Source organism: Poecilia mexicana, unplaced genomic scaffold, assembly GCF_051168715.1.
Source record: "Poecilia mexicana isolate PSO_F unplaced genomic scaffold, ASM5116871v1 scaffold_3, whole genome shotgun sequence".
Lineage (NCBI taxonomy): Eukaryota > Metazoa > Chordata > Actinopteri > Cyprinodontiformes > Poeciliidae > Poecilia > Poecilia mexicana.
The window spans coordinates 602,175-629,790 of record NW_028263372.1 but is presented as its reverse complement, the minus strand read 5'-3'; the positions used below and the strand labels follow the sequence as shown (position 1 = coordinate 629,790).

The 27,616-nt window shown below is 38.7% G+C and overlaps 1 protein-coding gene across 1 annotated transcript; it reads right to left on the bottom strand.

The window, feature by feature from the left end:
- Positions 1–2,545: 2,545 nt before the first annotated feature.
- LOC106930666 (cytochrome b-c1 complex subunit Rieske, mitochondrial-like) lies at positions 2,546–5,278 on the bottom strand. The gene is made up of 2 exons (XM_015008350.2): positions 5,014–5,278; positions 2,546–3,464 (listed from the first exon to the last, which is right to left on the bottom strand). Exons 1-2 carry the CDS (start codon positions 5,261–5,263, stop codon positions 2,854–2,856), a joined length of 861 nt encoding a protein of 286 aa, XP_014863836.1. The 5' UTR covers positions 5,264–5,278; the 3' UTR covers positions 2,546–2,853.
- Between the last annotated feature and the right edge of the window lie 22,338 nt (positions 5,279–27,616).

Here is a 27,616-nt window from a genome sequence, read left to right as displayed (position 1 = left end):
CATAACACCAGTTTTAAAGTCCCTACACTGGTTCCCTGTAGCTCAAAGAATAGACTTTAAAATACTGTTGTTAGTTTATAAATCACTAAACGGTTTAGCACCACAATACATTAAAGATCTGTTATTGTTGTACCAACCGTCTAGACCCCTGAGATCTTCTGGTTCTGGTCTACTCTGCATCCCCAGAACCAGAACAAAACGAGGAGAAGCAGCATTCAGTTTCTATGCACCACAAATTTGGAACAAACTTCCAGAAAACTGTAAAACAGCTGAAACACTGGGTGCCTTTAAATCTCAACTTAAAACCCACCTGTTTAGAGTTGCTTATGGCTAAATTAGGGTTAGAGTGTGGGTTTTGATGTCTTCGATGTTTTTAATGTTTTTATCTTTATTTTTTATCTATTTATTAATTTCTTTTTATTTCTCTTTCTCACTGTCTATGTTTTAATGATGTAAAGCCCCCCTGGAAAATGTCCCAGTTAAATGATGTTTAACTAAAGTCCTAAGGGGTTTAGAGTCCCAGTTGACGACGTTTCAACTAACACGATAATCACAGAAACCTAAATGAATTTTACCATAACGACAGAAACGTAAGTGAATTTTAAAATTGCTAAAGTTCTAGAGGTTAGAGTCCTTGTCAAATGGCGTTTTGAGTAAAGTCCGAGAGCTTAGAATCCTTGTCAAACAACATTTTGACTAAAGTCCGAAAAACCTAGAGGTTGGAGTCCTTGTCAAATGGTGTGTTTGACTAAATTCCTAGAGGGTTAGAGTCCCAGTTAAACAAGGTTTAACTGACGTCCTAAAAAGGGGGTGGGTTTAATGTTTTTATCTTTCTTAATCTTTTTGTTTTTTGTTTTAAATTTCTTCCTCTTTCTCACTGTTTATTCAATGTCACATGCTGTTTTTATTTTAATTATGTAAAGCACTTTGAAATGCCTTGCTGCTGAAATGTGCTATACAAATAAAATTTGATTGATTGATTGATTGATCTTATTGGAAGACCCATAAGCAAGCTTTCTGACACTAGACAGCAGATTTCTCTCCGGAATGCCTTGATAGTGTCGAGATAGAGTGGATGAATGGGATGTAACTGTAAAAGTTATAGGAGAATAAAAGCTGCACAGAGAGGAATATTACAGAGAACTCAGTTGACTGAAGGAAACCCAACCACCTCCTTCTGGGTCCAACATTTTCTAGCCTTCAAGCTTGTCATGCAACACAGACATGTCACACAACATGTCCTGTTTTTCATCTTGCACATGATTAAACTAAGGTTATGTTCCAATCACAGCAACTTTTGGTCAGGATAGATAACGTCTCTTTAGTGTGTTCTGTAAGTACTTTTATAGGATAAGAATTTTTTTTTTCTGTCACCATGAGGCCAGAGGCATCAGAGGCGTGAATGAACATGATTAAAAAGTGATTTCACATTGAGAAATACGGTGAATCTGTCATGCTTCCAGGCTGCAGTGTGTGCAGGGGAATGATCAGTGGTTCTGACTGGCAGCATGAATGAGACTGCTGGAGCTTTGCACGCCATCAGCTGCTGCTTGTGTGAGAATGAAAAGGCTGTAACCATAGAGAGCCATCGTCAGATAACTGCTCCCAGAACAGAACCCTGGATTCTTCTCCCACTCAACTCCATCCTCAGTAAGACTTGAAACTCCATCTGAACTCCAGCTGTCACCCTGAAAAAGATTGTCAGTTTCTGCTTCTTCCACAGCAAAGAGCTTTAATGGAGGAACTCTCTGCTACAGGCTTAGGCTGCTGGAGGACAAACTCACCACTTTTCCTCACTTTCTCATATTTTTTTTGTAATTTCAACTGTTGACTTTGTTTTCTCTTCATTCTTTTTTTTTATCTCCATAGAAGCTACACCTGGTCTGGCATTCTATTTGCCTGACGTGGCTTCAATTAGAAGTCTCCAACATTGCAAACACACCTTGTTTTTAATTTTTTTGGTCACCTGAAGGGGAAGTATTATGTTTTCCAGCCACATAGCGTAATTCTATAGAACTATCAAGAAGCTATGTTACATCAGTTGTGATACAAATGCTGTCAAATATGACTTAGACATTTGACTTTTCAATCTAATGTGTTGAAATTGGGCTTCTGTCTCTTTAAAAACTCCAGCTCTTTCTGAATCTCCGCCTTCAGGAAGTTATCGCGTCTTTCTTCTATTAACCCTCAATGTTTTAACTAGCGTTGCACCGAGAAGTAGAATATATGATGAATATATGATGAGCTCAGCAGACCAGTTCCACCAAGTGTTTGCCAATTGCTGCTGACTAGTCTGAAGGAGCCAAGTAGGGTAACCATGAGAGATTAAAGGATTTCTCAAGAAAGCATGAAAAAAAGAAAATGAAGACAACAATCCAGGTTACGTTTTTGATGAGGGAATAACTTTATAACTTCATATAAAGTTCAAAATCGTGGATTTTACATAACACTGGCCTTTAAACTCGTGGTGTGTGAACAGAACCATGCGGCTCTGAAGCAGCTGAAGTTTCTCTTTTCTGAAGAAGGCTCAGCAGACTCTCAGAGGTCAAATAAAATAGAAATCTTTATTGAGCACACTTGAGCACAACAGGAGATGGAGCAAGACATGTGATAAGCTATGGTTTAATTTACATTTACATCATATTCAACCAATGAGAAGAAGCAAACAGGATGGCATCTTCCAAGTGTCCAGCTGCATAACCAGAGCTAAGGTCAGAGCAGCTTCAGCCTCCACATCTTAGCATAACTGGAGATGATTTATAGTTATGAAATTAAAGACAAATATTGCCATGGAGAACTGAAGTCTTGTTGCTCCCAGTTGGGTTAGCTCAGCCTTTCTCCGACTGGGAACGTTTATCCCACAATCACCGTGTTGTCATCTGGAAACTCGTAGTATGGGACCTCCAAGTTGAGAGGGGCGGGGCCTTTCCTGATGCGGCCGGAGGCGTCGTAGTGCGAGCCGTGGCAGGGGCAGTAGTAACCTCCAAAATCTCCAGCGTTGGCGATGGGCACGCAGCCCAGGTGTGTGCATACGCCGATGACGATCACCCACTTGGGCTTGACCACCCGGTCCTTGTCGAGCTCTGGGTGCCGCAGCTCCGAGAGGTTGACAGCGGCTTCGGTTTCGATCTCCTTCTCGGTGCGGTGGCGGACGAACAGCGGCTTGCCTCGCCACTTGAAGGTCATGTTCTTCCCTTCAGGGATGTCACCCAGCTTGATCTCGATCTTGGACATGGCCAGAACGTCGGCGGAGGCGCTCATGGAGGAGACGAACTGAGTCACCACGGTCTTTGCGGCGTAGACGCCGACCACAGCAGTGACCCCGGTGAACAGGTAGGAGAAGGTCCTCCGGGACTCGCTGCTCTCCTGGGATGACTTGTAGGGGTCCAGCACCTCTTGACGTCTGTAGTCAGAGAAGTCTGGGACTTTGATGTCAGTGTGGGCGAACCGGACTCCGGCACATCCTGCAAAAACAGTCTGTCATTAGTTCAGCAGGCCAGCACACCCAGCATCCTTACTTCAGCTGCAGATTCAATGTCCTCTGTTTAGGAACACTTAAAAAATAAAAACTAATGGAATAACTTTCCACAACAAGAGATCAACATGAATTATTTTCTAGTGCATTTCTGTGAGACTAGGGCTGCATCAACTGTAGTTTTCTGGCCAATCACTGATTACATATGAAATATATGTGTGTGAAAGTGGCAGTATGTTTAATGCAATCTTTCTCAAACTGTGGTCCGCGAGGTACTGCATTTAAACGACCATTTATTTGACGTGACGTGAGCACAAAGTGCAACGTTACAGCTAGCATACCAAAAGATTGTGTTTAAAAATAATGACGGAGAACTGGCTTATAACCGGGTCACTCAAAAGAAAAGCTTCAGATACCGGGAAAAAAAAACAACTCCAGGACTACTTGGTAATAGGAAGCTGAGTTATAGCTGCTGATCGTTGATGTGTCGTTCACTAGCAACTGGATTCCTTTGAACGACTCCATGCGGTGAGGCTAGGACTCATCTCAGTTATTCAGAACTGTTCTTTGTTTTTATGACTTTGTTTGGTAGTGAATGGTGCTCTGCTTATATGTCTACAGCTACTGTTATTTTTATTTAATTAAATGATTAAATAAATTAAATACAATTTATAAATACAACTGATATAAATGGGTGGGTTATTTTTATATTTAATGATGCAGAAAATGATTTTTGTTTCTGTTAAAGCAACTCTAGTCTATTTTTCTTTAACTGTGATTCTAAATCACAAATAACCCTAAATGTTATTAATGCACATAACACTTGGTAGTAAAGAACAACTTATTTTTTTTTTTATTTCCACGTGTTTTACATCATTGGAAAGCTTAGACTCCATACTTTCAGAATCTGTAAATAACTCAAAATACCCAAGAAGACCTGTTCATGGCTTTGTTGTGGCCTGTCACATTTACCAGCACCACTCTTCTCAGTGGGATGAACAAAGAAAACAGCAATATGTGAGTTAAGAAGCTAATATTTTTATTTCAGGTTGCATCATATATTAAGATGTGTTATCGCTGGGAAATTTTAGGTTAGGTGGTTCGTGACTGTTTGTTAAATGGGTTAAGTGGTCGTCGGCCTGAAAATGCTTGAGAAACACTGGGCTAATGTGTACTATTGACATGTAGAATTCACTGGAATGCATCTAGAATATCCACAGAAACAACTTATTTAATAACTATTAATGTGTTACTATTACAGAGAGGAAAGAACATCGGGTCACATCAAGCTAAACTGGTATAGCCTAACTGAAGTGAAGACTAACCTAGAAGTGAAGCTGCTCAGAGCGCTGACGCTAACCGGTGGCTAGCTACAAACACAGCAAAGCCAGCTTTCAACTTGAAATAAAGCCAATCAATAATTGGTTGTTATCAACTGATTATGATATCACTTAATCTTTTTCTCATACAACACACACCTGAATTTGCCTTTTAAACAACTGTGAGCCAGCTAAGCTAAAGCCAATGATAGCACTCACCGTTGATGCTAACAGTTACAGCAGGGCCTGTCTTTGGGCTTTGACCGCTCAGCGTCTCTCGGCACAGGAACGGCTTCTTTGGGTCCATCAGAAACTTCTCTGCTTTTACAAAAACACCCGGGACCAGAGGCTTCAGAGGCCCGGCCACAGCAAAAGCTGTAGCCTGCATATAAGGGGAAAATGCCCCCGATCGGGCAGCTAGGGACATCATGCTTACGCTACTGCTGAGACGACCTTGTGCACCGCGCATGCGCACTCTGCTAGCTAACGTGACCAAATACGTAACACTGAGCAAAAAGAAGTCCACTGGATGACTTTTAATTTATTTTTTTGGTCTGTAAGCAAATTGTTATTACTGAGGGAAGCATATTTGGAAGAACAACAACCGGAGCTGAGATAAACTACTGCTTCATAAACACATCTGTTCTCACCGGCTTTAATACAACTTGAGTTTCTGTTTGTCTCACACTTGATTTCTCTTTCCTTTTTTTCCTGTTTAATACAGATGTGCTATATTTTTATTGTTTTAATTTTTGCTTATGTTGTGATGGTTGGTGTAAACTGTGGAGCACTTTGGTCAACTAGGGTTGTTTTAAATGTGCTATACAAATAACATTGACATTGTTTGCTCTACTTCATGATAAAGCCAGTCTCATAAAATCATATACAGGTAAGATACATGTAAGCTCAGTGGTTGGTACTTTTTCAGTGTTACCCCAGTCCTCAAATTTCAGGTAATCTAGTTTAATGTGAAGAGAATAGTAACTACTGTATTTGTTTGTATTTACTTTTAACTAATGTAAAGCACTTTGAATTGCCTTGTTGCTGGAAATGTGCTATATAAATAGAATTACCTTACCTTACCTTACTAGGGCTGGGTAAATCGATGACTTGATGGAATCTGCTGGGCTTCCTTAGATTAAATAAATTAATTAACCTATCTGAATAATAAACAGAACTTGAGTGCATTGATTGATAATCAGGAAATTTTGTACTTGATTTGGAATCTGTTTGAAACTGAAGTTATTAAATTTGCGATTTGATTCAATTCCAACTCACATGATTCCACACTTCTGGGACATAATGTGGTAGAATTCTGGGTAACACTTTATTTGAAGGGGTGTGCATAAGACTGACATCACACTGTCATAAATGACATAACACCTGTCATGAACATAAAGAAGTCTTTATGAATGTTTATGACTGTTGTAATGAAGTGTCATTCGGTAAATAATGACACTTTTAATGCAAAGTTGCTCTAAAAGTTGCATTAAAAGTTCATTAACAGTGCCAACTTTGCATGATTTTGTAAATTATGATAACTTATTGCAAAGTTGGCACTTTTAATGGACTTTCAATGCAACTTTTAGAGCAACTTTGCATTAAAAGTGTCATTATTTACCGAATGACACTTCATGACAACTGTCATAAAAATTTATAAAGACTTCTTTATGTTCATGACAGATGTTATGTCGTGTTTATGACAGTGTCATGTCAGTCTTATGCACACCCCTTCAAATAAAGTGTTACCGAATTCTGTTTGCAAGTAGTAGTAACTACATGAAGTGACTTCTTCTGTTTAACTCAGATTCTAACTGTCTGTTTTTGTTATTTTATCAGTGGTTTTGTTGTTCTGTACCATCTATTGGCTGACTTTAGGTGAATAAAAGTATTGTCATAGATGTTTAATTCCATGTGTCAATTTTTTGCTTTTCTTTATTATTTACTGTCATTTTGACAGACTATAGTAAATTCTCCCACAATTCAAGCACCATTAACGAGGCAGTGGTTCATTAATGGTTCATCCAAGTCCAGCAGATGTTCAACGATGACGTGTTTGATGGAGCTTATTCCATTTAAACTTAACGTTCCATGTAACAATGGCTGCTGTGTGCTTCATGCACGAACCAATGCTGTTTTTTGATTAGTGACTGTTGCATATTCGACTCCAAATTTTATCCTCATTTGCTTGACGAAACACACACACACACACACACACACACACGCACACACACACACACACACACACACTTGCTTTCCTCTGCTGTCCCCAGGCAATACATCCATATCAATTTAATGCAAGCTGACTTTCTAATTACACTAATGGCCTGAGCCAGAGCCACGAGAAATTTATTATACAGACAAAATGTATTTTTCAACATTTCCTAAAGTGACTGATTATCTCCTGAGAATGGCTGATAGTTTTTTTTAAATCACTTGCAACAGTCTTATTTGATTTTAAAGCAGTTGCTGATACGACCTATGACTTGACAAGCTTACTTTAGTGCATGTTTTATTGTACTTATGCTCAGTTTCAGAAAATACAGGTCTTCTTTATTGTTTTATTTAAATGTAAAAATTTGAAACAGAAAAAAATTAGATTTCCCTCTGGGATTAATAAAGTATTTTTGAATTTGAATTGAAATTTGAATTGAAGTCACTTTTCAATATGTTCCAGTATTAGTTTTTCCTTTCGCCTTCTAAAGATGTGTAAAGCTTTAAAATGTACTTTCTAGATGAAATGGTCAGGACGTACTTGTTGAACAGTTTAGCATCAGCCAATCATACAGCTGCAATCAGGGGCGCCGCCAGGAATTGTGGGCCCCCTGACAAAAAATTTGTTTAGGCCCCCCGCGCAGCTGCTGTTACAATTTTTTGAGTCTATTTAACCCATAAAAAGCGTCACAATTTTAAAGGCTTGCATCTGCCTTGCTTGTTCAATACTGATAATTAGCACAATATTTACTGCTCATGACTTTAACATCCAACAGTCCACATCCAGTATGCAAGTAGGTTGCTTAACTTTTTCTTAGTTTTAGATTACTGAAATGTCTCTCCCCACGAGCAACAATCAAAAGCAATGTGCAGCTGCACATAAAGCAATCCAGACTTCTCGAAAATGCTATGTAGTTGTATTTTATTCAAGCTGCAGTACATAACTTTAATAAAAAAATATGTTTTCTCCATATTTGTTAAAGCTGTCACAATGTCGTAGCAGTTTGTTATGAGACAGATAATCTGTGAAAACAATCAATCTCCTCCAGCTCCTTCCTGAATTACTATTACTGGTTAAAGTAATGCACCGTTCTGACCAAAAACAACCAATCAGAACTACTAGGATGCTCTTATCACTGTCAATTAGCCTCATTCACTCACTGCTAAATGTGCTGATGGTGGAGAAACAACTTATCATTACAAGAACCGTTTATCTGCCGTCATTGGTAGCTATGCTAGCTAAACTGAGCATTCACAATTTCAATCTGCACAGCTCTGTGCTATGCTAGCTGCAGCACTGCGCAAATCGAGGGGGAGGAAGGATGAGCAGCACCACATGAGATAGTGATTGACAGCACTAAAACTCTCCTGTTACTTACTGTTTTTTTCTAGCACTGGGAGAAGGCAGATGAAATAGATTTTTCACAGATTACCTCTCACACCATACTGTCACAACATAATGACAGTTTTAAAAAATATGTGAAAAATATATTTACATAAAAGTGACAAACTGCAGCTTTAATTTCACTCAGGAGAGGACGGGTCAGGAGGGACGTGGGTTAGAGCTGTGGCTGACTGACTCATATGTTGTTAAGTGGTAAAAGGTACAAGTTAAATATATGAATATGTTTGTAATTCTTTCCTTAATTCATTAAATGCTAGTGAAATGGAGGCAAACAGTAGTCTGTAGCTAAGCTAATTATGCTAAATGGTTGATAATCTCACAGTCTACTCACCTCTCTTGGAGAAAAACTGGGTTATAAATTAACACTCTTGCCTTTTTCTCTCTCTCCCTCTCTTTGTTTTGAAAACCTGATTTTAGAACTTTTCTTAGCAGCATAGTAACTGCCATAATTGTTCGTGTCTTCCACTGACGTCACTCTCAACCGCTCCAAGCAGGAACTAACCATTTAACGCAGATAGGGGGTGTTCAGGGCAAATAAGGATGTGTGTTATTTGATCTGGGAGGGGGGACAATACATTTTTACTGCTAAAAACAATCTTTGAAAATACAGTATGATTAATTTTGTAATTGACAGGGCCCCGGTGTTTTTTTTATTTTTATTTCTATGAACAAAAAATAAATTGTGGAGGGCCCCCTGTTTGTCAGGGCCCCTAGACGAAGCAAAACACAAGGATCACAATGTATAAGAAAACAGTTCATATATGTATTTCACAAACTCCAAGATGATTTATTGCGATTTTCATGCACAATCATTCTATTGAGTTTACAAAGAATGTTAAAATTAAAAGGAAATATGCAGCAAACAGGAAGTTGTATGGACAGAAATACTTTCTTAATATCAGGGATATGAAGAGATGAAATGGCAAAAGTAGCTTCTGTCACTGTTGTCACTATGACTGTTGTCATTACGTGGTTTGACATGAGGGGCCTTACATGTCCCTCATGCCAAGCCATGAGGGACATGGTTTGACATATCCCTCATGGTTTGAGGGACACTTTCAGACACACATATTTCATCACATTCACATTCTTCTCTCATATACATATATTCTTCCATATACACACATACATTCTCCACAAATTAAATCTGCAATATGTGAGATATAAAATATATGTATATGTGAACGGCAGTATGTTTTATGACTGTACTATTAAAATCATATTTTGGCAAACATGACATATTTGGCAAACATGACATAATAAACATTAACATTATCTAGCTAACAAGCTAATTTGTACAGCTGAGGATTAGATCTTTGTTTTAGGATTTTAAAGAAGTGTAAATCCACTATTCCACAAATATTTCATGTGAGAGATGGAAGTTGACCATATGGCATGTTTCTATCTCTCTCTTACTGAACACACTGTTCTGTATTTTTTTCCACTCTCTGGTTTTAAAGACATAATCATCTCTGCAGACTGCAGAAACAGTGAAGCGGCTATGATTAGAGGCTGTTGTGGCTCTTTTCCGCCTCTGTGAGCCGGGGCAACGGGAGGAGAGCTGGCAGGAACCTTGGCTGACTGAATGGGGTCACAATGAAGGGCCACAGGTAGAGTCCCATGGCAAGTGAGATCAATGACGTCAGGTAACTGCAGACTCTGAAGCAGAGGGAAACGTGCTAATGAGGCACCTATAACTACAACCAACTAAAAACCAAGGAAGACTGTTTTATTTGATCAAATACATTTAGCAGGAGATTTTCAGACACCTTTGAATACTGATTGAACTGTATGGAAGTAAATATTCTTTTTATATCTTCTATACATTGTAAGAACAAGAACACATAACAGTGCTAGTTTACAGGTAACAGGCAGGGAAGTTATTTTATTGTTATGTCCTTTTTATTGTTGTACTGCAGTTTTTGGCCCCTTCTTCCATGATAAATTTCTCCTATGGGAGACTAATAAATTATCTAAGTTAAGAATCAAAATTAAAATTAAGACAAAAATTCAAGTAATATTACTAATTACCTATTTATTTAACTTGCAAGTTAAATAAACAATAAGATAATTATTGTATCCTTTTAATATTTTAAGGCAAATATAAACTGCACTCGGTCTTACAGTAATATCTCCCCACCATTATGCCTTAATCCTTCTTTTCAACCTGGGCTTATGGATAATGTCTTAGCTGGTCTGGAAAGTGTTTGTCAACCTGAGGATTTTTACATCCTTACAGGTTTTACATCCAACTGTGATCCATATACCAACTAAATGTTGATATGTGCCAGGAATAAACTTTCTGCTCTCTCCACAGTTTTGTGACATGCATACCGCCGTCCGTTTATGAGTTTCTTATCAATCCTGCTTCAAAACCTTTAGGGTCTAAATTTTCAAATCTGTCTCAGCACCCTGTGTTCATCCTTCACACTAGATTCATGTATGTATGTGTCCTTTATGTAAAAGTTCTTTTCCAAGAGTGACTGGACTATGACAACAGGAATGTTCCTATTTTTAAAGCAAACACAGCCTGTATTGATAGCATAAGGCAGAGGCAGGACTTTAGACATTGGTGCTCCTCTCAATTCCAGTCAGATCCAGGGAGGGTCTGGAAGCCCAGGACACCTCAGCATCTCCAGTCCTGAATGCTTCAATCATTTCCCCTCTGCAGATAGCTAACCTTTGCAGTCAGCCAATTCTTCTAGTTCTGGTGGATTATCACTCTGCTGGTGGTGACATCATCAACATATCTGCTAATGTAACTTTTGACATAAACTCACAGTCTGCTCCTTCATATGATGCTGCACTGTAAAAAACAACAACATAGATTTTACGGTAAAATCTTCCATTCTCCCTTTAAGGAAAAACATGTTTTTGTTTACAAATTTTTACTTTTTGATCTCTCATTCAAGATAGATGGCATGAGACAAACTAAAAGCAGAAAGATTCTGGCCTAATACCAATGTCCAAAAATATCAGAAAAAATCCCAGAAAATTCAAAAACAAAAGAGCAGATTATTTAAAAAGCGAACAGCCCTTATTTAGTGTGCACATCACCATCAATTGTTAGATTTGAGATTTATATCTTGTTATATTTCCATGTTCATGATGAGTCATTTCCTCATCAAAACATGTTTGCGACATCCTTGGATCTCCATGGCAGCCAAGTGACACAATAATTTGAAGATTGAACAAGTAGTTTTAAGAATTTAAATTCTGTTCTGATAAATGCACTCAAACTGAGAAAAGTTGTAAAATATTTAATATTTAAATTTTCTTATCTTAAAACCCATTAACTGTCATGGACCCAGTGACTTTAATGTAAGTATTTTGGAGGTGACAGTCAAGAGGTTAAAGAAAAATATGAAACATTATTACCTCTGATGCCAAGCTTTATACAAGCTTCACAGTTTTAACTTGCATGCATGAACATTTTGCACTCGAAGTAATTAAAATGAATCACTGAACCAAACTTTCAAAAAAGTTACTTCTGCCATTAAGAATAACTTAAAGCATATGCAGTCTAAGTAGACCTGAAATAATATTTGAAGCATCTAAATATATCCATACAGAAACATTAAAGTGTTGTGTCTGGGAAAATTAAATGTTCCATACAGCAAAAATGTCTAGATGCAGTGCATGTACATAAACAGTGTGGCTCAGAAATTACAGAAAAACATTTCTTTATTCAGTTGGTTAAAGTTAGCTAACTTCAGTTAAAACCATTGTTAATCCACAGTACTCAGCCACGCCCCTAACTCCTCCTAACCTTCAGCGGACTGACTATTGACCAGCTCTCCATCTCACAGGTCCGAAAAGCTTCTAATTCCTGGGTATTACCGCAAATAAGAATATAGAGAACTTTTGTTTAAGCTGGGAGCGAGAAAGATTCGTCTAAGCTCTAATTACCTTCATCCAAGACGTTATGACCCGCTTCAGTCTATGATTCAGACATCGGAGTAGCGCCGCCGGTGTCCGAGCTCATAAACCACATCTGTTCACGGTAGCTCTTTCCCTGTCATTAACGTGCACTTCTTACCGGCTTAGATAATTTTAGCGACTAGGAATAAGTCCCAGGGTCATTATTTATCTGAACTAAAAAATATGAGGGGCCGTTTAGGACAAAATTTACGTTTTGTCTCTCACACACTACCAAAAAGTCTCGCATACTCCAAAAAAGTAGCCTCGCATACTCAAAAAAATTACGTTTCGTCTCTCACACACTACCAAAAAGTCTCGCATACTCCAAAAAAGTAGCCTCGCATACTCAAAAAAATTACGTTTCGTCTCTCACACACTACCAGAAACTCTCGCACACTCCAAAAATTACGTTTTGTCTCTCACACACTACCAGAAACTCTCGCACACTCCAAAAAAGTAGCCTCGCATACTCAAAAAAATTACGTTTTGTCTCTCACACACTACCAGAAACTCTCGCACACTCCAAAAAAATAGCCACGCACACTCGAAAAATACTAAAATGTCACACACACACAAACGTTAACTTTCTCGCACACATACACTACTAACAGCTCGCATATTCACAAACGTTAACTGTCTCGCTCACATACACTACTAACAGCTCGCTCACATACACTGTACTAACAGCTCGCACATTCACAAACGTTAACTGTCTCGCTCACATACACTGCTACCAGCTCGCACACACACACAGACGTTTATCTCTCACATACACTACTAACAGCTCGCTCACATACACTGTACTAACAGCTCGCACATTCACAAACGTTAACTGTCTCGCTCACATACACTACTAACAGCTCGCATATTCACAAACGTTAACTGTCTCGCTCACATACACTACTAACAGCTCGCTCACATACACTGTACTAACAGCTCGCATATTCACAAACGTTAACTGTCTCGCTCACATACACTACTAACAGCTCGCATATTCACAAACGTTAACTGTCTCGCTCACATACACTACTAACAGCTCGCTCACATACACTGTACTAACAGCTCGCACATTCACAAACGTTAACTGTCTCGCTCACATACACTACTAACAGCTCGCACATACACTACTAACAGCTCGCACATTCACAAACGTTAACTGTCTCGCACACATACACTACTAACAGCTCGCTCACATACACTGTACTAACAGCTCGCACATTCACAAACGTTAACTGTCTCGCTCACATACACTGCTACCAGCTCGCGCACACACACACAGACGTTTATCTCTCACATACACAAGACTAAAGTTGAACACACACACACAGTACTAAGACTCGTTTTTTGAATGTGTGAGAGCGAGACTTTTTTTGAATGTGTGAGAGCGAGACTTTTTGAATGTGTGAGAGCGAGACTTTTTTTGAATGTGTGAGAGTTGTCACGGAAGAGGCGGGGCATAATTTTTGGATCAAACTGCGCATGCGTAGATCCTAAACTATAAGTTTCCATTTTTGACTCACTGTATGTTGTATTACTTAGTATATTTGTGCTTTTAAATATATATAAATATATTGAAACTATCTTTCAATAGCTACCTTATATTAAACTATGTTAAGGACAAATGTCAAACATAGTGCAAATATTTTGAAAACAAAGTAAAAGATCTTGCAGGTATATTAATCTCCTTCCTCCTTCATCAGAAATGAAAAATTATAAATGCACACTATGTGTTGGGAACCTGTGTTTGTTGACTGACTTATTTGTCAGGCTTACGAGACAAAAGTTGAAAAAAGATCGATTTTCTTCGCTTTCAAAATAACACAAAACAGCGAAAAAAGACCTCCACACCAGACCTCGTTTATTTATGTATGTATTTTTATTTTGATAGCTGCCGATTAAACTGAAAGTTACACATTGATATGATCATATGAGTAGTTTTTACCGAGAAATCGATCAGAAGCGCCGTGAAAATGGTCAGATTCACCGGATCCACGTCTCTGGCTGCAATGCGCTCTCCCGTCACAGGGGGAACAGATTTTCACGGGGGAACAGAATTTCTCACAAGACCTCTTAATAATTCCTGTAATGCTGGCACCCAGTGGACAGCTATTTTTAATCAATCAATCAAATTCATTTATTTCTATAGCACATTTAATCTACAAGAAAGTTAAACGTTCTATATATATTTAAAATATATATAGCACAAATATACTAAGTAATAGAACATACAGTGAGTCAACAATCGAAACTTATGGTTTAGGATCTACGCATGCGCAGTTTGATCCAAAAATTATGCCCCGCCTCTTCCGTGACAACTCTCACACATTCAAAAAGAGTCTCGCTCTCACACATTCAAAAAACGAGTCTTAGTACTGTGTGTGTGTGTTCAACTTTAGTCTTGTGTATGTGAGAGATAAACGTCTGTGTGTGTGTGCGAGCTGTTAGTAGTGTATGTGTGCGAGACAGTTAACGTTTGTGAATGTGCGAGCTGTTAGTAGTGTATGTGTGCGAGAAAGTTAACGTTTGTGAATGTGCGAGCTGTTAGTAGTGTATGTGTGCGAGAAAGTTAACGTTTGTGTGTGTGACATTTTAGTATTTTTTGAGTGTGCGTGGCTATTTTTTTTGGAGTGTGCGAGAGTTTCTGGTAGTGTGTGAGAGACAAAACGTAATTTTTGGAGTGTGCGAGAGTTTCTGGTAGTGTGTGAGAGACGAAACGTAATTTTTTTGAGTATGCGAGGCTACTTTTTTGGAGTATGCGAGACTTTTTGGTAGTGTGTGAGAGACGAAACGTAATTTTTTTGAGTATGCGAGGCTACTTTTTTGGAGTATGCGAGACTTTTTGGTAGTGTGTGAGAGACAAAACGTAAATTTTGTCCTAAACGGCCCCTCATAAAAAAACGTACAAAGCCACCCTAATTTACTAAGACCATTAACATTGATTTTACATTAATCAGAAGAATTAAATCTAGTTGACTCAATTAATTTAACTGTCCACAACATCAAATTAGACTTTAGTATTTTATTAGCAAGCTTTAGCTTTTTTATCAATAAAAATTAAGAAATTAATACTTTTAAGAATTTTTAGAAATTGCTCCTACTTCTAACCCCACACTGTGTCTTAATCTAAACAGAGGCTTTGGGGGAGGCAGTATTACTCGAACCCAGATGCAGAGACGATCTTGGCAGCAGATAACTTTAACGTCCATGGATGGAGTCCTGTCTTTGTCTTGGCAGAATCCTTTTAGAATAGATCCAAAGTTGAACTGGTGAGAATCCTCAACGAACTCAGTTCTTTATCCATAACAGATCTTTGTCTATTCCCCATGTCCACTGCAGCATCGTTGGAATCTTTTGGGTTGAGCGTGGCCGCAGTCGAATCAGAATCCCGGGTTGTGGGTAAACGGATCTTGTTCCTTTCTTGTGCAGCGCGTAGTCGTCCCGGGGTATCATCACGCAGCCCTCCGTTGATTCTGCATCTCGATGTGTGCTCGACTCGAACGCCGCGGAACAAAGAACCTCGAATCTGCGTTTGCATATATTTTTATACTGCATACTGCACGTCCGGTGCGTACTTTCCTTGACGTCAAGTGCCTTCAGTTAGCCTTAACCTTTCTTCCACTCAACTTTTAACCTTCCCTTTTGTTTAAAACTCAAAGATCAACAACTCAAAACCTCTGGTGCAGATATAGTCTCAAAATCTCACTTCCTCTTTCCTCCGTTCTTTCACCCCTGCAGTCTATATTTGTGACACAGTATCAGACTCTTTTTACTCTTTACTCTTCAACCTCATACAGTAGTTAAAGAAATTATTATATGTATTTTACTAATCTTTAAAACATAATAAATTCATTTTGCATTTAAAAACAAAGATTACATGTTTTTCAATCAACATTAAGTCATAATACAAGATTACTAGTAGCTAAAGCTTTTGTGACCAGTTTTCTGTGTGTTCTGGAAAGATCTCAACTAGTTCCAGCCAGGTTTCACGACACCATGAAAGGGGCTCACCTGTGATGCAGAAATGTGTCCTTCTCCTCCTGAACGTGCAAAAATAGCAGAAACTTGATTTGAAAGACTACCTGCATCCTGATAAGGACCAGGCCTACAAGGCTCTCAGCACCATTGCAAGCACCTGCTAGTTAACAGCCTTAGCTAGTGCAGTGGGACTATACTGTGGTGAGTTCAGGACACCACAGTATCCTGAGCCACGCTCAACTACAGTAATAGAGTTAAAAGTGTCTTGCTACTGATGCTGTAGGATCAAGCAGAAATACAAACTAGACAATTCTTTGTTTACATGACAAATAACAGTAACTCAATTAACTGTAAACCCTGCTATTTAACACAGTAATAAAATGAAAAACTCTCCAGATTATTCTCAATTAAGAACATAATATTTAAAACCAAATGTGTGATTTGTGAAACTTCAATTAAAGTTGATATCATAATTTTTATGCTTTTGGGTAACACTAGAATTGTTCTTTATTGAAGTTTCACAAATCAGATAAACCCCACACTTGGTTTTAAATATTCTGCTCTATGAGTTGAGAATAATCCAGTCCAGGTTTGAAGAGTCTAGGTGTTGTAGTTTTTAGCTAGAGTAAATTAAAGATGCTGACGGTAGTGAAAAATTAGGTAGAATCGCCCTTTAGCCATTTCCCGAATTGGAACCACTTCGTCTTCGTCCAAGCAACAGGGCCTAACATACAGTTCTCTATATGACAAATCTATGGTCGACATAAAATTAAATAACCCCAAATACATAATTTAATCAAACCCTCTCATAAATGATGGTGGCGTCGGTAGGCCTGTCACGATAACAAATTTTGCTGGACGATTAATTGTCTAAACAATTATTGCGATAAACGATAATATTGTTTCAAGACCTTTTGACACTGATTTAATGGAAATGACTAATAATGCATGCGATTTCCTGCCATAGAACACTTTATTTTGTTATATATACATTTTATTTTCAAAAGAACACATAACACTGGAACTGATAAAGTAAATTAGTTCCAGTGTTAATGGATTCTTAGTCTCCATTAACAAAAAACGTACTTGAATGAAATAACTAAACAACATAAAGCCAAAGTAGAAATAAATACTGCATTCAACAAAAAATATTGCAGATTATGAAGTCTGTATACTATATTGCCCTTCAGTAATCACTAGATTTAAATAAAGAAGACGGGCACATCTGACTACCTAATGCAGTACTACATGATTTTTTGCCCGTTTTCCCCTTACGATAATCTTAGATCGTTGGCCGATCTAAGATTGTTGCTGGTGATTTCGTAACTGATCGTCTTGCAGTGTGTGGTGTGTTATGGTAGATAGTCGTGGCCGCTCCGATCTAAGGGGTTTTACCTGACTGGGAGCTTAACGCAGCCTGCTGAATGTGATAGGTAGCCAATCAGAAAGAGCGGACTCTTCTCCGTGCTTTCTGAGGGGAAATAAGGAGGGGAATCCCAAACAGCTGACACGGTGCAACCCAAAATCCAGCGGACATTGGAGATGATATGTGGAAACATTAATATTTATTCAACATTTCGTGCAAAGAATATAGAAATGACGAGGAGAGAAGTTGGAGCCAAATTGCTACGTCAGTTGATAAACCCTGTAACTTTTCAGCTGTTCTTCGTTAACGTGACATAAATAGGTTACAATGATTTTCATTCACTCAGGACTTTACGCTGACTCTAGCCACATGCATCACAGGTAGATTCTAGTAAAGCATTGATTAATGCCTGACTTTAAAATGATTAAAGTCAGGCATTATTTTGTGCCCATGTGGCTGGACTCCACACGGCACGATCGAACCCGATTAAACTGTTATACCTAGGATTTCTGTCGGCTGATGTGTGGTCTCTCAGGTTTTGAAAATGGGCCGACAATCGGCCGACAACTTGTGTAGTGTGCGCTGGACATTACACAAAGGAAAGGAGGAAGGGAGGGTCAGTGGAGAGCACCGGAGTTGAGCCTTTTTTCAATCAGTGTCATCAACAGAAAGAAAAAAGGCAGGAAGAGACGATAAAGCCAATAATTAAAATGAGGTCGATAGGTTTAATTTATCATGCGATTAATTGATTTATCGTTTTTCGCGACAGGCCTAGGCGTCGGCTGTAGGAATTTGCCTTGTAATAGGGTATATGCCACGGACTTCCGTTTTAGCACTTCCGCGTTTTTTTTCCACATAGCCTGCTTCCGGTGCACAGGTCACTCTGTGTTAGAGATGGAGTTTTTCACTTGGTCCTTGCTGGATTTGCCCACAGTAACCGTTAACAATTTTAAAAACAAAAAGCAGCAGGAGGATGTAACTTCATAACCTCATTTTCTAAGCAGAATCTCAGAGAGAAAAAAGATAAATTACATTGTGTAACGCAAGAACAGATTATAGCAGTCAAGTGGAAAAATTCACTCTAACGTGGATAATAATTATGAAACAGCAAAGGTAGATAATCATATATTCGGGATTCGGGAAATACGTGATTTGCACTATTTGTTCTGTGGGTTTTTTATGTGGGTCGGTGCCACTTAAACGGCTGTAAAGCGAAGGTTTTGGACCTTAATCTGACTGACTTCTTGTGTGGTTTGGAGCATTGCTGCTCTCGGCTGTATTTAAATTACCGTGCTCGGTATCGCTCCGACTGCATGTTAAATGTATTTTATATAATTGTCACATAAACAAAAACTAAGGATTTGCCTAAAAATAATTTCATACTCCATATAACATAAACGCACATCAACACACACGTATTGACTTACCTTGTGCCGAATCACTGCCTCTGTTCTCAGCCTGTTCCCGTTGCAGTGGATTTCCTCCGGCATTATTTTCCTCCAACAAATTATTCCACTAAATGAACCACGTACAACTCCCTTTATATCCCCCATCTTCCCATTTCTGACGCTGGATCTTCAATATCCTCAAGCTTTGAAATAGCAGGCAGCTACAAACCGCGTGTTAGCTGTAGTGGCTAAGTTTTGGCTACAGTCCGCTGTCGCCTTGATATCAGCTGGAAAATGAAAAAACTAAGCACTGGATGGTACCGACTAATTACTGGAAACAACGGCACACCACAAAACTCAGTCGTTGTACCAGCAGCTCACAGATATTTTAAGCTTTGCGTCTTTTTCATGGTACAGATCTTGCAGCTTCGGCCAAGAACAATAGGAGCAAGCAGGACCCGGAACCAACCTATGTGGAATAAATTCAAACGGAAATACGTCACCACCTCTCGTGGCATATACCCCATTGGTGGGTCGCCCGTTCAATCCCTGGTCTACCTTTGAGATTTCAGTTTGATATATGAAAGGCATTATAAATTTAATTATTAAAAAACAAAAGAAACCAAAATATCACACCAGCTTTCTATTCTGGTGTAAAATATTTTTGTTTATGGTTTTACATCATACATATAAACAAAAGCAAATTTTTTTATTTTGCTGAATTTTTTATTTTGGTCGATGCTATAAACAGAAAAATTGTTAAAACTTTGAGCTCGTTGTATTCTCTTCTCCCCAAGTCCAAGGTGCCATGTGCGTAAAAGTGAAAGCACACAGAGATAACAGTCAGCGCTCCACGTCACACATTTTCAGAGTTTATTCAGACAATCAAAAGCATAAAATCACATAAACAGCACGATTTCAATAGGCCTTCGCAGCGCTTAGCTGCTCGGGCCTAAAGATAGAAGAAAACGGCAAAAAAGCGTTTTTGGAGATTACTGTGCAGCTGCAATAGCAAATCTAACTTGTTGCTCTGGTGGAGACGCTTTATCAAAAGGGGTGTTCTTGTTTTTTAACATATGCGGTGTGTTCTCTCCTATAGCTGCAAAAAGTTTCAAATTACTAAAATGGGTTGTTTGAAGTAAATTTTATTATCTTCTGAGACCTGTTTGATCTCAGAACGGCGTTTCATTCTCTAGACAAGGGAGATCAAAGTTAATTTTAGACAGGATTTTCTCTTGTCAGTTTGAAACCTAGTCTCTCTCACAGTTCCTCGGTTTGAACAAAGATTATTTTTATTTACAGAGTTCAACCAAAAGTTATCTTATCACAGACCTAATTTTATTTCCCTGCCGAGCAATTCCTCCAAAGACAGATCTTTTGCCGTGAATTAAAAGTGACACAAAGACAAACAGAGCAGAGTGAGTCAGAATTCCTCTCCCGGTAGATCATTGGTTAATGTCAAGTTGTCGTAACAAAGACATTTTGAATAATGTCAACTTTGTATTAAAAGTGTCATAATTTACCGAATGACGCTTTATGACAACAGTCATAAATATTCATGAAGGCTTATTCATTGTTGTCGCCCTCTGTCTCCGTGCTGCCGCCAGCTCGCCACCAGGGGGTCCCCTCAGTCCCTCTCCTGACGCTCCACCTTGCGGGTGTGTCTGCACACACCTGCAGATCATCTGATCAGTTCCAGGACTATAAGAGGAGTCTCTAGCCAACACTTCAACGCCAGAGTGTTGACCCTTGTGGTAACTAAGAGCCATCTGAAAGCCTTGAGTTATAATAAGTTCCTGTTCTAACCTCTCGTTTCCTCGTCTCAGGTTTGATCGAGCCCTGGACCCGGGCAAGATCCGGACCCAGTCAAGCCCGCTGAAAGGGATCTGGATCTCCTCGCCCTGGAGGGCCCTGCACCACGACCAGCACCGAGTCGCTCTCCTCTCCCTCACTTCCCCTGAGCCGGAGTTCATTGGACCCCAAACTCAGCCCCGGCGTTTCCGACCTGTCTGCTGTTCAAGGCCACTCCAGCTCGAATCACCTTTTTTTTCGTTATTGAATAAAACCCTTAAACTTCAGTTTTCTCCTGAGTGCCTGCTGCATGTGGGTTCGGAATATTCCAAAGACCATGACATTCATGTTCATGACAGGTGTTATGACAGTGTCATGTCAGTCTTATTCAACCCCCTTCAAATAAAGTGTTACCGAAAATTGAAGCACGTGGGGTGAAGCGCGTCAAAATGCATCACAACTACGAATCTAATATGGCATAAAACAATGCCATACTTGACGGAGTTTGGCTACATCGAGGCTCATTGCAGTAAAAAAGACATATGGAGCGATCAGATAGCAGGTAAAGCAGCGCACAGCTACAAACACTCACCCGGATTAGCATGACGGTCAGAAAGCTAAACAAATAACCTGGAAAATTATTTAAGTCTTCGAGCTGCGATGTAAGACGCTGGTTCTGCTCTCACTGTTGAACCGCTGCTACGCGCTACAGGTAGTAATATTTCACAGACGGAGCTTCGCTTCTGCTCCACCTGGTAGTGACTCTCACACCGAACCTCTGCTTAAAGCTGCAGCACCTAACTTAAAAAAAAAAAATTACATACGTATTAAAACTTTCGCTGTCCTAACATCATACAAATAATCTCTGAAAAAATAATCAATCTCCTCCCTGATCTGCATAATCACTCCGCTCAGTCAGAAACAGCAAATCAGAACTAGCAGTAATCAGCTAGCCGCCATGCTATCAGGAAGTTTTCATTCAGTAACTCTGGATTGTTTATTGTAATGGAACCTGTTTTTGCCTTTGAATGTTAAGTTTTATACTTGAATGTTTTGGCAATGTTGAGAGGTTTTATTTGGACTTTTTGCATTATTTAGCCTCTTCAGAGCCTTCATATGTTATCAGTCTGTTAAAGATAGTATTATCAATAGCAGTACAATTTGCACAATGCCTGTTTTCTTTTGTTTTTTTCTTGGAAAAAGTTATTAAAAACAAATTTTTGTCTAAATTAAGGTGAATTCATGGTTCCTTTTTCCACGTAATGTAACCGGTAGTGCTTATGATTAAAAAAAATATTATTATGTGATCGGTATCGGTGATCGGTCGTGATCGGCCCTCATGGGTGATCGGAATCGGCAGGAAAAAACCTGATCGGCACATCTCTACTTAATACTATTGTGGTCACTATCTTCCAAATAAAATCAAATGGCTTTTCAACGTGATTTATTGATATATTTTAATTACTGTAATTGAAATATAAATAAGTGAGGTTATTTAGATAAATGTAATCAAATAAACATTAACTCCAGTTGACAAATTGATCACAGAAAGTGCGTTCAGGGAGGAAGGTCATTTAACTAAACAACTGAAAATTGTCTGATATCATGTGATGAAAGTAGAAACTAATGAAGCTTATGAGTCTTCCTTCAGATTTGATAGAGATTACGACTCTGCTCTTTCTTATGTTTCTGGGCTTTGTGTGTCTTTTTTTTAGATTAAGGCGGCAAGGAGATTAGAGTGTAGAGAACGATGGACATCTGCCCAGCTACTACAGCAGATGCAGCTAACAGTGTGCGAAACGCATCCAGTTAGCAACATCCTTACTGCTATGTCAGGTTGCCAGAGTTGTTTTCAAGACAATCTTTTTTATTTTTATTCATTATCTGTGTCCTGGAACTCTCTAAAAAGTTTAAAAAATGATTCATTTTGATTGTTCTTTTGGCATAAGATGTCTAATATTTATTACTTTATTGACGTGTTCTTTCTGTAATCTGAAGGGTCGGAGCTTGGTTTTATTTGAATAATGTTCTTGTTTTGTATAAAACTGTATCTTATGATAGTGTGTTAGGTTACGATGTCTTTCTCCTTTATTGCTGTATTTTCATGTTTTCTATTCAGTTTCACTGAATCTTGTTTTCTTATTTCCCTGCTCATCAACCAAGCTAAGCTAGTTTTGTTGCTTCAATTTTTACTATGCAACATAAATTTTATTGCTGCTTTCTCTGGAACTTTATTAGCATTTGAATCTCCATATCCAAATACTGGATATGCTTGAACTTTTTCAGCATTCAAAGGAAGATTCATGCTAGTTGGGCCAGGCCAACCCATTTGTTGATCAATAAGACAGATGTCTATCTGTAGATATTACAGATATAGATATAGTAGATATTTTCAGATGCCAGAAAATAGTTATACCCTCCTCAATAATCAACAGTCTCATATTTAGTCTATGATGTGTGACAATAATCTGGTTTGGTTAGGAATAATTCTTACTTAATGCCAAGATAAAATAAAATAATAGCAAAATTAGGGTTTTTAATCAAAGCTAACAAGTCGGGTCACTGCTTGATTATCAGAATTTAATAGACAAACAGCTCTCAGTTTGTAAGTTATTGTTCTGTGACAATCTGGTGACTTGTGTTATAGAACAATGGGATTTGCTCACTGGCGTTCTCAAACAGCAAACACTCCACACATATAGCCTATCAATGTCCAAAGTCAGTCATGAAGGACCCGCCAGGCCTGATAACACCATCTTTAGATTCAGGTGTGTTAAACCAGAGAAAACACTAAGACAACCTGACGCTGGACATCCTGTACCTGCAGAATAAACATCTCTCCAAATTATAAGACTTTATTAACAAAATACTTAAACTTCCAATTTAACATACATAATACTATGTTAATGTTTGTCTGAACCTACATGTTCTTTGTCAGACATGTAGGTTCAGACAAACATTAACCAGCAGCATGACAGAATACTGAGACATGTAGGTTCAGACAAAGATAAAGGTATATGGGTATATAAATAATAAATAAATATAACTGCAACATAAACAGCATGGGCAAAATTCCAACATAAAATACTGTGCAGTTATTGAAAATGGTGTACCCCAATCCACAGGAATGTGCAACTGAGTAACATTTTCAGTTGAACTACTCTTTGACTTGGCAACAAATAAGAAAAAACTAACTCCGAATACCTCCGAATAATACCAGTAAAAAGGACAAAAGGGACAAAGAAGAATAAAACTGAAAGAACGAACTAATGAAATAAAAATGCAGTTCAGCTTTGATATTTAGAATATCTGTCAGACAGGGATGGGGGAGAGGTTATGAGGAATTGTAAATAAGGCTAAATTAGCTATAAAGCCAACAAAGAACAGATTGTGGATTGGTTCAAATAACCAATTCACAATGCAAAATAAGATGGAGAGTACAACAGTATTTTCACAATAAATTATATTTCAAAAATCATTTGTTAAATTAGAACTCTAACAACCAAGATATATGACAAAACTGTGTTCAGGCTAGGAAGGCTGATGGACTGATGAAAGGCTGAAACTAGAGGCTCAGCAGTCGCATTGTCAGAAGTTTAGCGCTAGCAGCCGAGATAAACAAATAGTATCTCACCAGTTTCTAAGAACAATACTGCCTTTACCTTTTATCCTGGTTAGTGAGAGGGGAAAGCGAAGAAATACAAACATAACAGAGCAACCTCAGGCTATCAGACAACCAATACTCCAAGCACAGCCTAGGGTTAGCGATAGGCCTGTTATGGTCCGATTAAGGCAAGTATAAAAACTAGATGACTGGATGGATAAAAGGTTTAGAAGATCATTAACATTCATGCCATCAAAGTATAATGGAAATGTACTTGGTATAACATAGAATAATATATAACATGAAATTATGGACTATATAATTTTTCCTAGAAATAAACATTTTTTTTCACTTATTTTTCATATTTTACTTTTAAAAAGTGACCAAAATGAAATAGATCCTGCCGAAATTGTTGTGCTTTACTTATTTTCCTTAATTTCCTTAATTTATACAAAGATGTATTTTTCTCTCACCAATGGCAGAGCTTGTGGTAGAGATTACCTTGTTGTCTGTTGTAAGAAGACTGAGTATAATCTGGTCTTGGTGAAGTCAAAATCAAGAACAAGTGCAAATGGATCACATGTCCGCCTCATGGCACAGGACTGTTCTGACAGGCCACTGAAGGAAAGCCAGTGATGGAAGGAAACAGAAGTTTCACTGATGGTGCAAGCTTCACCAGTGGGAGGATTATACTGAAGGGTTCAAGTCAAACTACAATATTACCCCTCTTTTACATGAATCCACACAGAGGAATAACAATAACAACAATTATAATAATTGGATGATATAACTGTACATACATAAAAAAATAAACATACTTACCCACTTCAATTTCAGGGTCATAAATACAGCATAAATACTGAGTTGTATTGGAACTACTATTTAGGTGAAGGATCAGTCCACTTTATATATTGCTGGTGTGTTTGTGCATTTGCTGCAGCCTTCCACTCTGCTTTCCTTTCTGACCTTCTGTGACCTGGAATCCAATCAGATTAGTGCAAAGACCAGAGGCCCTGCCTGATATGTGAGCTGCAGCTCACCATGTGCTTGAGTGCCAGATGTTCACTGTGGCATCATCATTGTGCTTAAACTGTCCCACAGTTTCCTCTCTCTCTCTCTCTCTCTCTCTCTCTCTCTCTCTACATATATATATACATATATATATATATATATATATATATATATATATATATATATATATATAATTCCCTTCTCACCCTCTGTGGGTGGTCTCTCTCTCTCATCCTCTGAGCTCGGGTCCTCTACCAGAGGCCTAGGAGCTTGAGGGTTCTGCGCAGTATCTTGGCTGTGCCTAGAACTGCACCTTTCTGGACTGAGATGTCTGATGTTGTTCCTGGGATCTGTTTTAGCCACTGCTCCAGTTTGGAGGTGACTGCCCCGAGAGCCCCGATGACCACAGGCACCACTGTGGTCTTCACCTTCCAGGCCTTTGCCAGTTCCTCTCTGAGGCCCTGGTATTTCTCCAGTTTCTCGTTCTCCTTTTTCCTAATGTTGTAATCACTTGGTATTGCTACATCCACTACAACGGCTTTCCTCTGTTGTTTATCCACCATCACAATGTCCGGTTGGTTCGCCATTACCATCTTGTCTGTCTGGATCTGGAAGTCCCACAAGATTTTAGCTCGGTCATCCTCCACCATCTTTGGGGGTGTTCCCCACTTTGATCTCGGGGCTTCCAGTCCATATTCTGCACAAATGTTTCTGTACACTATGCCCGCCACTTGGTTATGTCGTTCCATGTACGCTTTCCCTGCCAAAATCTTGCACCCTGCTGTTATGTGCTGGACTGCCTCAGGGGCCTCCTTGCACAATCTACACCTTGGGTCTTGTCTGGTGTGGTAGATCTGAGCCTCTATTGCTCTGGTGTTTATCTCTCGAAATGGGCGATATATATATATATATATATATATATATATATATATATATATATATATATATATATACTTTTATTTTTTTTGCTATGCTATAATACAATAATAACAGGAATAAGACAAGAATAAGAACACCCTTGTCAAGTCTACAGTGAACCCTTGGCAGCTTAGATAGGGTTTTTTTTGTCAGAGGCTGGCTGCACATAACACACTGAAAGCTTTCTCAAGCACTGGTTATTGGATATGCTTGATGACATATCATTCTGGGTTATGTAAGATGCAAGTTAGTCATATTTTAACTGCTTGGCTCAGCTTCCATGAGATGAGATTAGTTCAGTGGTGAATCTGCAGCTTCTGACTCAGTCTGACATGATATTTGCTCTCTGGTCCTGTGGTAATCTGAAAAGCTGCATCTCAGGACATGCAAATTGAGTCACCTCCTGACAACCCTATCTGTCTTATTAAGTCTCCTAATCTCCCAACAAGGATGTTTAATGTCATTCTTTTAGCATATGCAGAACATACAATATTATGAACTGATTTTTTCCCCGCACAAAATCTTTGAAATTTAAAACTATTTGACATTGAGCGTTCAGCAAGGGCACAAACATTTAAAATAGCTACTTTGAAAACATATTGTTACCTTTGGTGATAACAGAAGATACATTAGCTGTTTAATCTTGACTCGGGTGTGTCTAATGTAACTCCGGTTAGCTGAAATGGGAAATAGAACTTCAGAGGAAATTGTCAACCCAATTTCAACCCAAACTGCTCAAATTTACACGCCACTTCATACTTTTACCCAAATTTTGCCAGTGGTACTAATTTCCCCCCCTGGTCCAGACACTCTGTAGGAACCAAAGCATTGAGCAAGGGTCTGGTTTTTACCAGGGTAGTAGTCCCCTAAGGTACATCAAGTATTCAGTAAACACAAAGCATACTAATGCTTTGTATGGATCCAAGTATGGATTAATTGCAATGTATGTGTGGATTGAAATTACGTCTTTGTGCCTTGAGACATTTGTTGTGAATTGGTGCCACATCAGTAAATTGAATTGAATTGTACTCTACTTACCACCTCACTGACTCTGCAGTTTACAGATCTCCTTCCAGAAGCCCAACTTCATTGCAGTTCCCTTTACAACCTGTCCAGATCAGTGGCATAGTCCATGGAAGATGACATCAGCAACTCTCTTGTTGCTTTATCATCTACCAGTCTTCATCTTTCTTGGATTCTTTTGAGGTTAAAACAGATGGTTCTCTTCA

What these genes read in the sequence shown, in the direction of transcription:
- LOC106930666 (XM_015008350.2), bottom strand. Translation starts at nt 5,263, where the DNA reads ATGCGCGGTGCACAAGGTCGTCTCAGCAGTAGCGTAAGCATGATGTCC. An exon ending in TGTAACTGTTAGCATCAACG is followed by an intron (nt 3,465 to 5,013) that starts GTGAGTGCTATC and finishes CTGTTTTTGCAG; the next exon opens with GATGTGCCGGAGTCCGGTTC.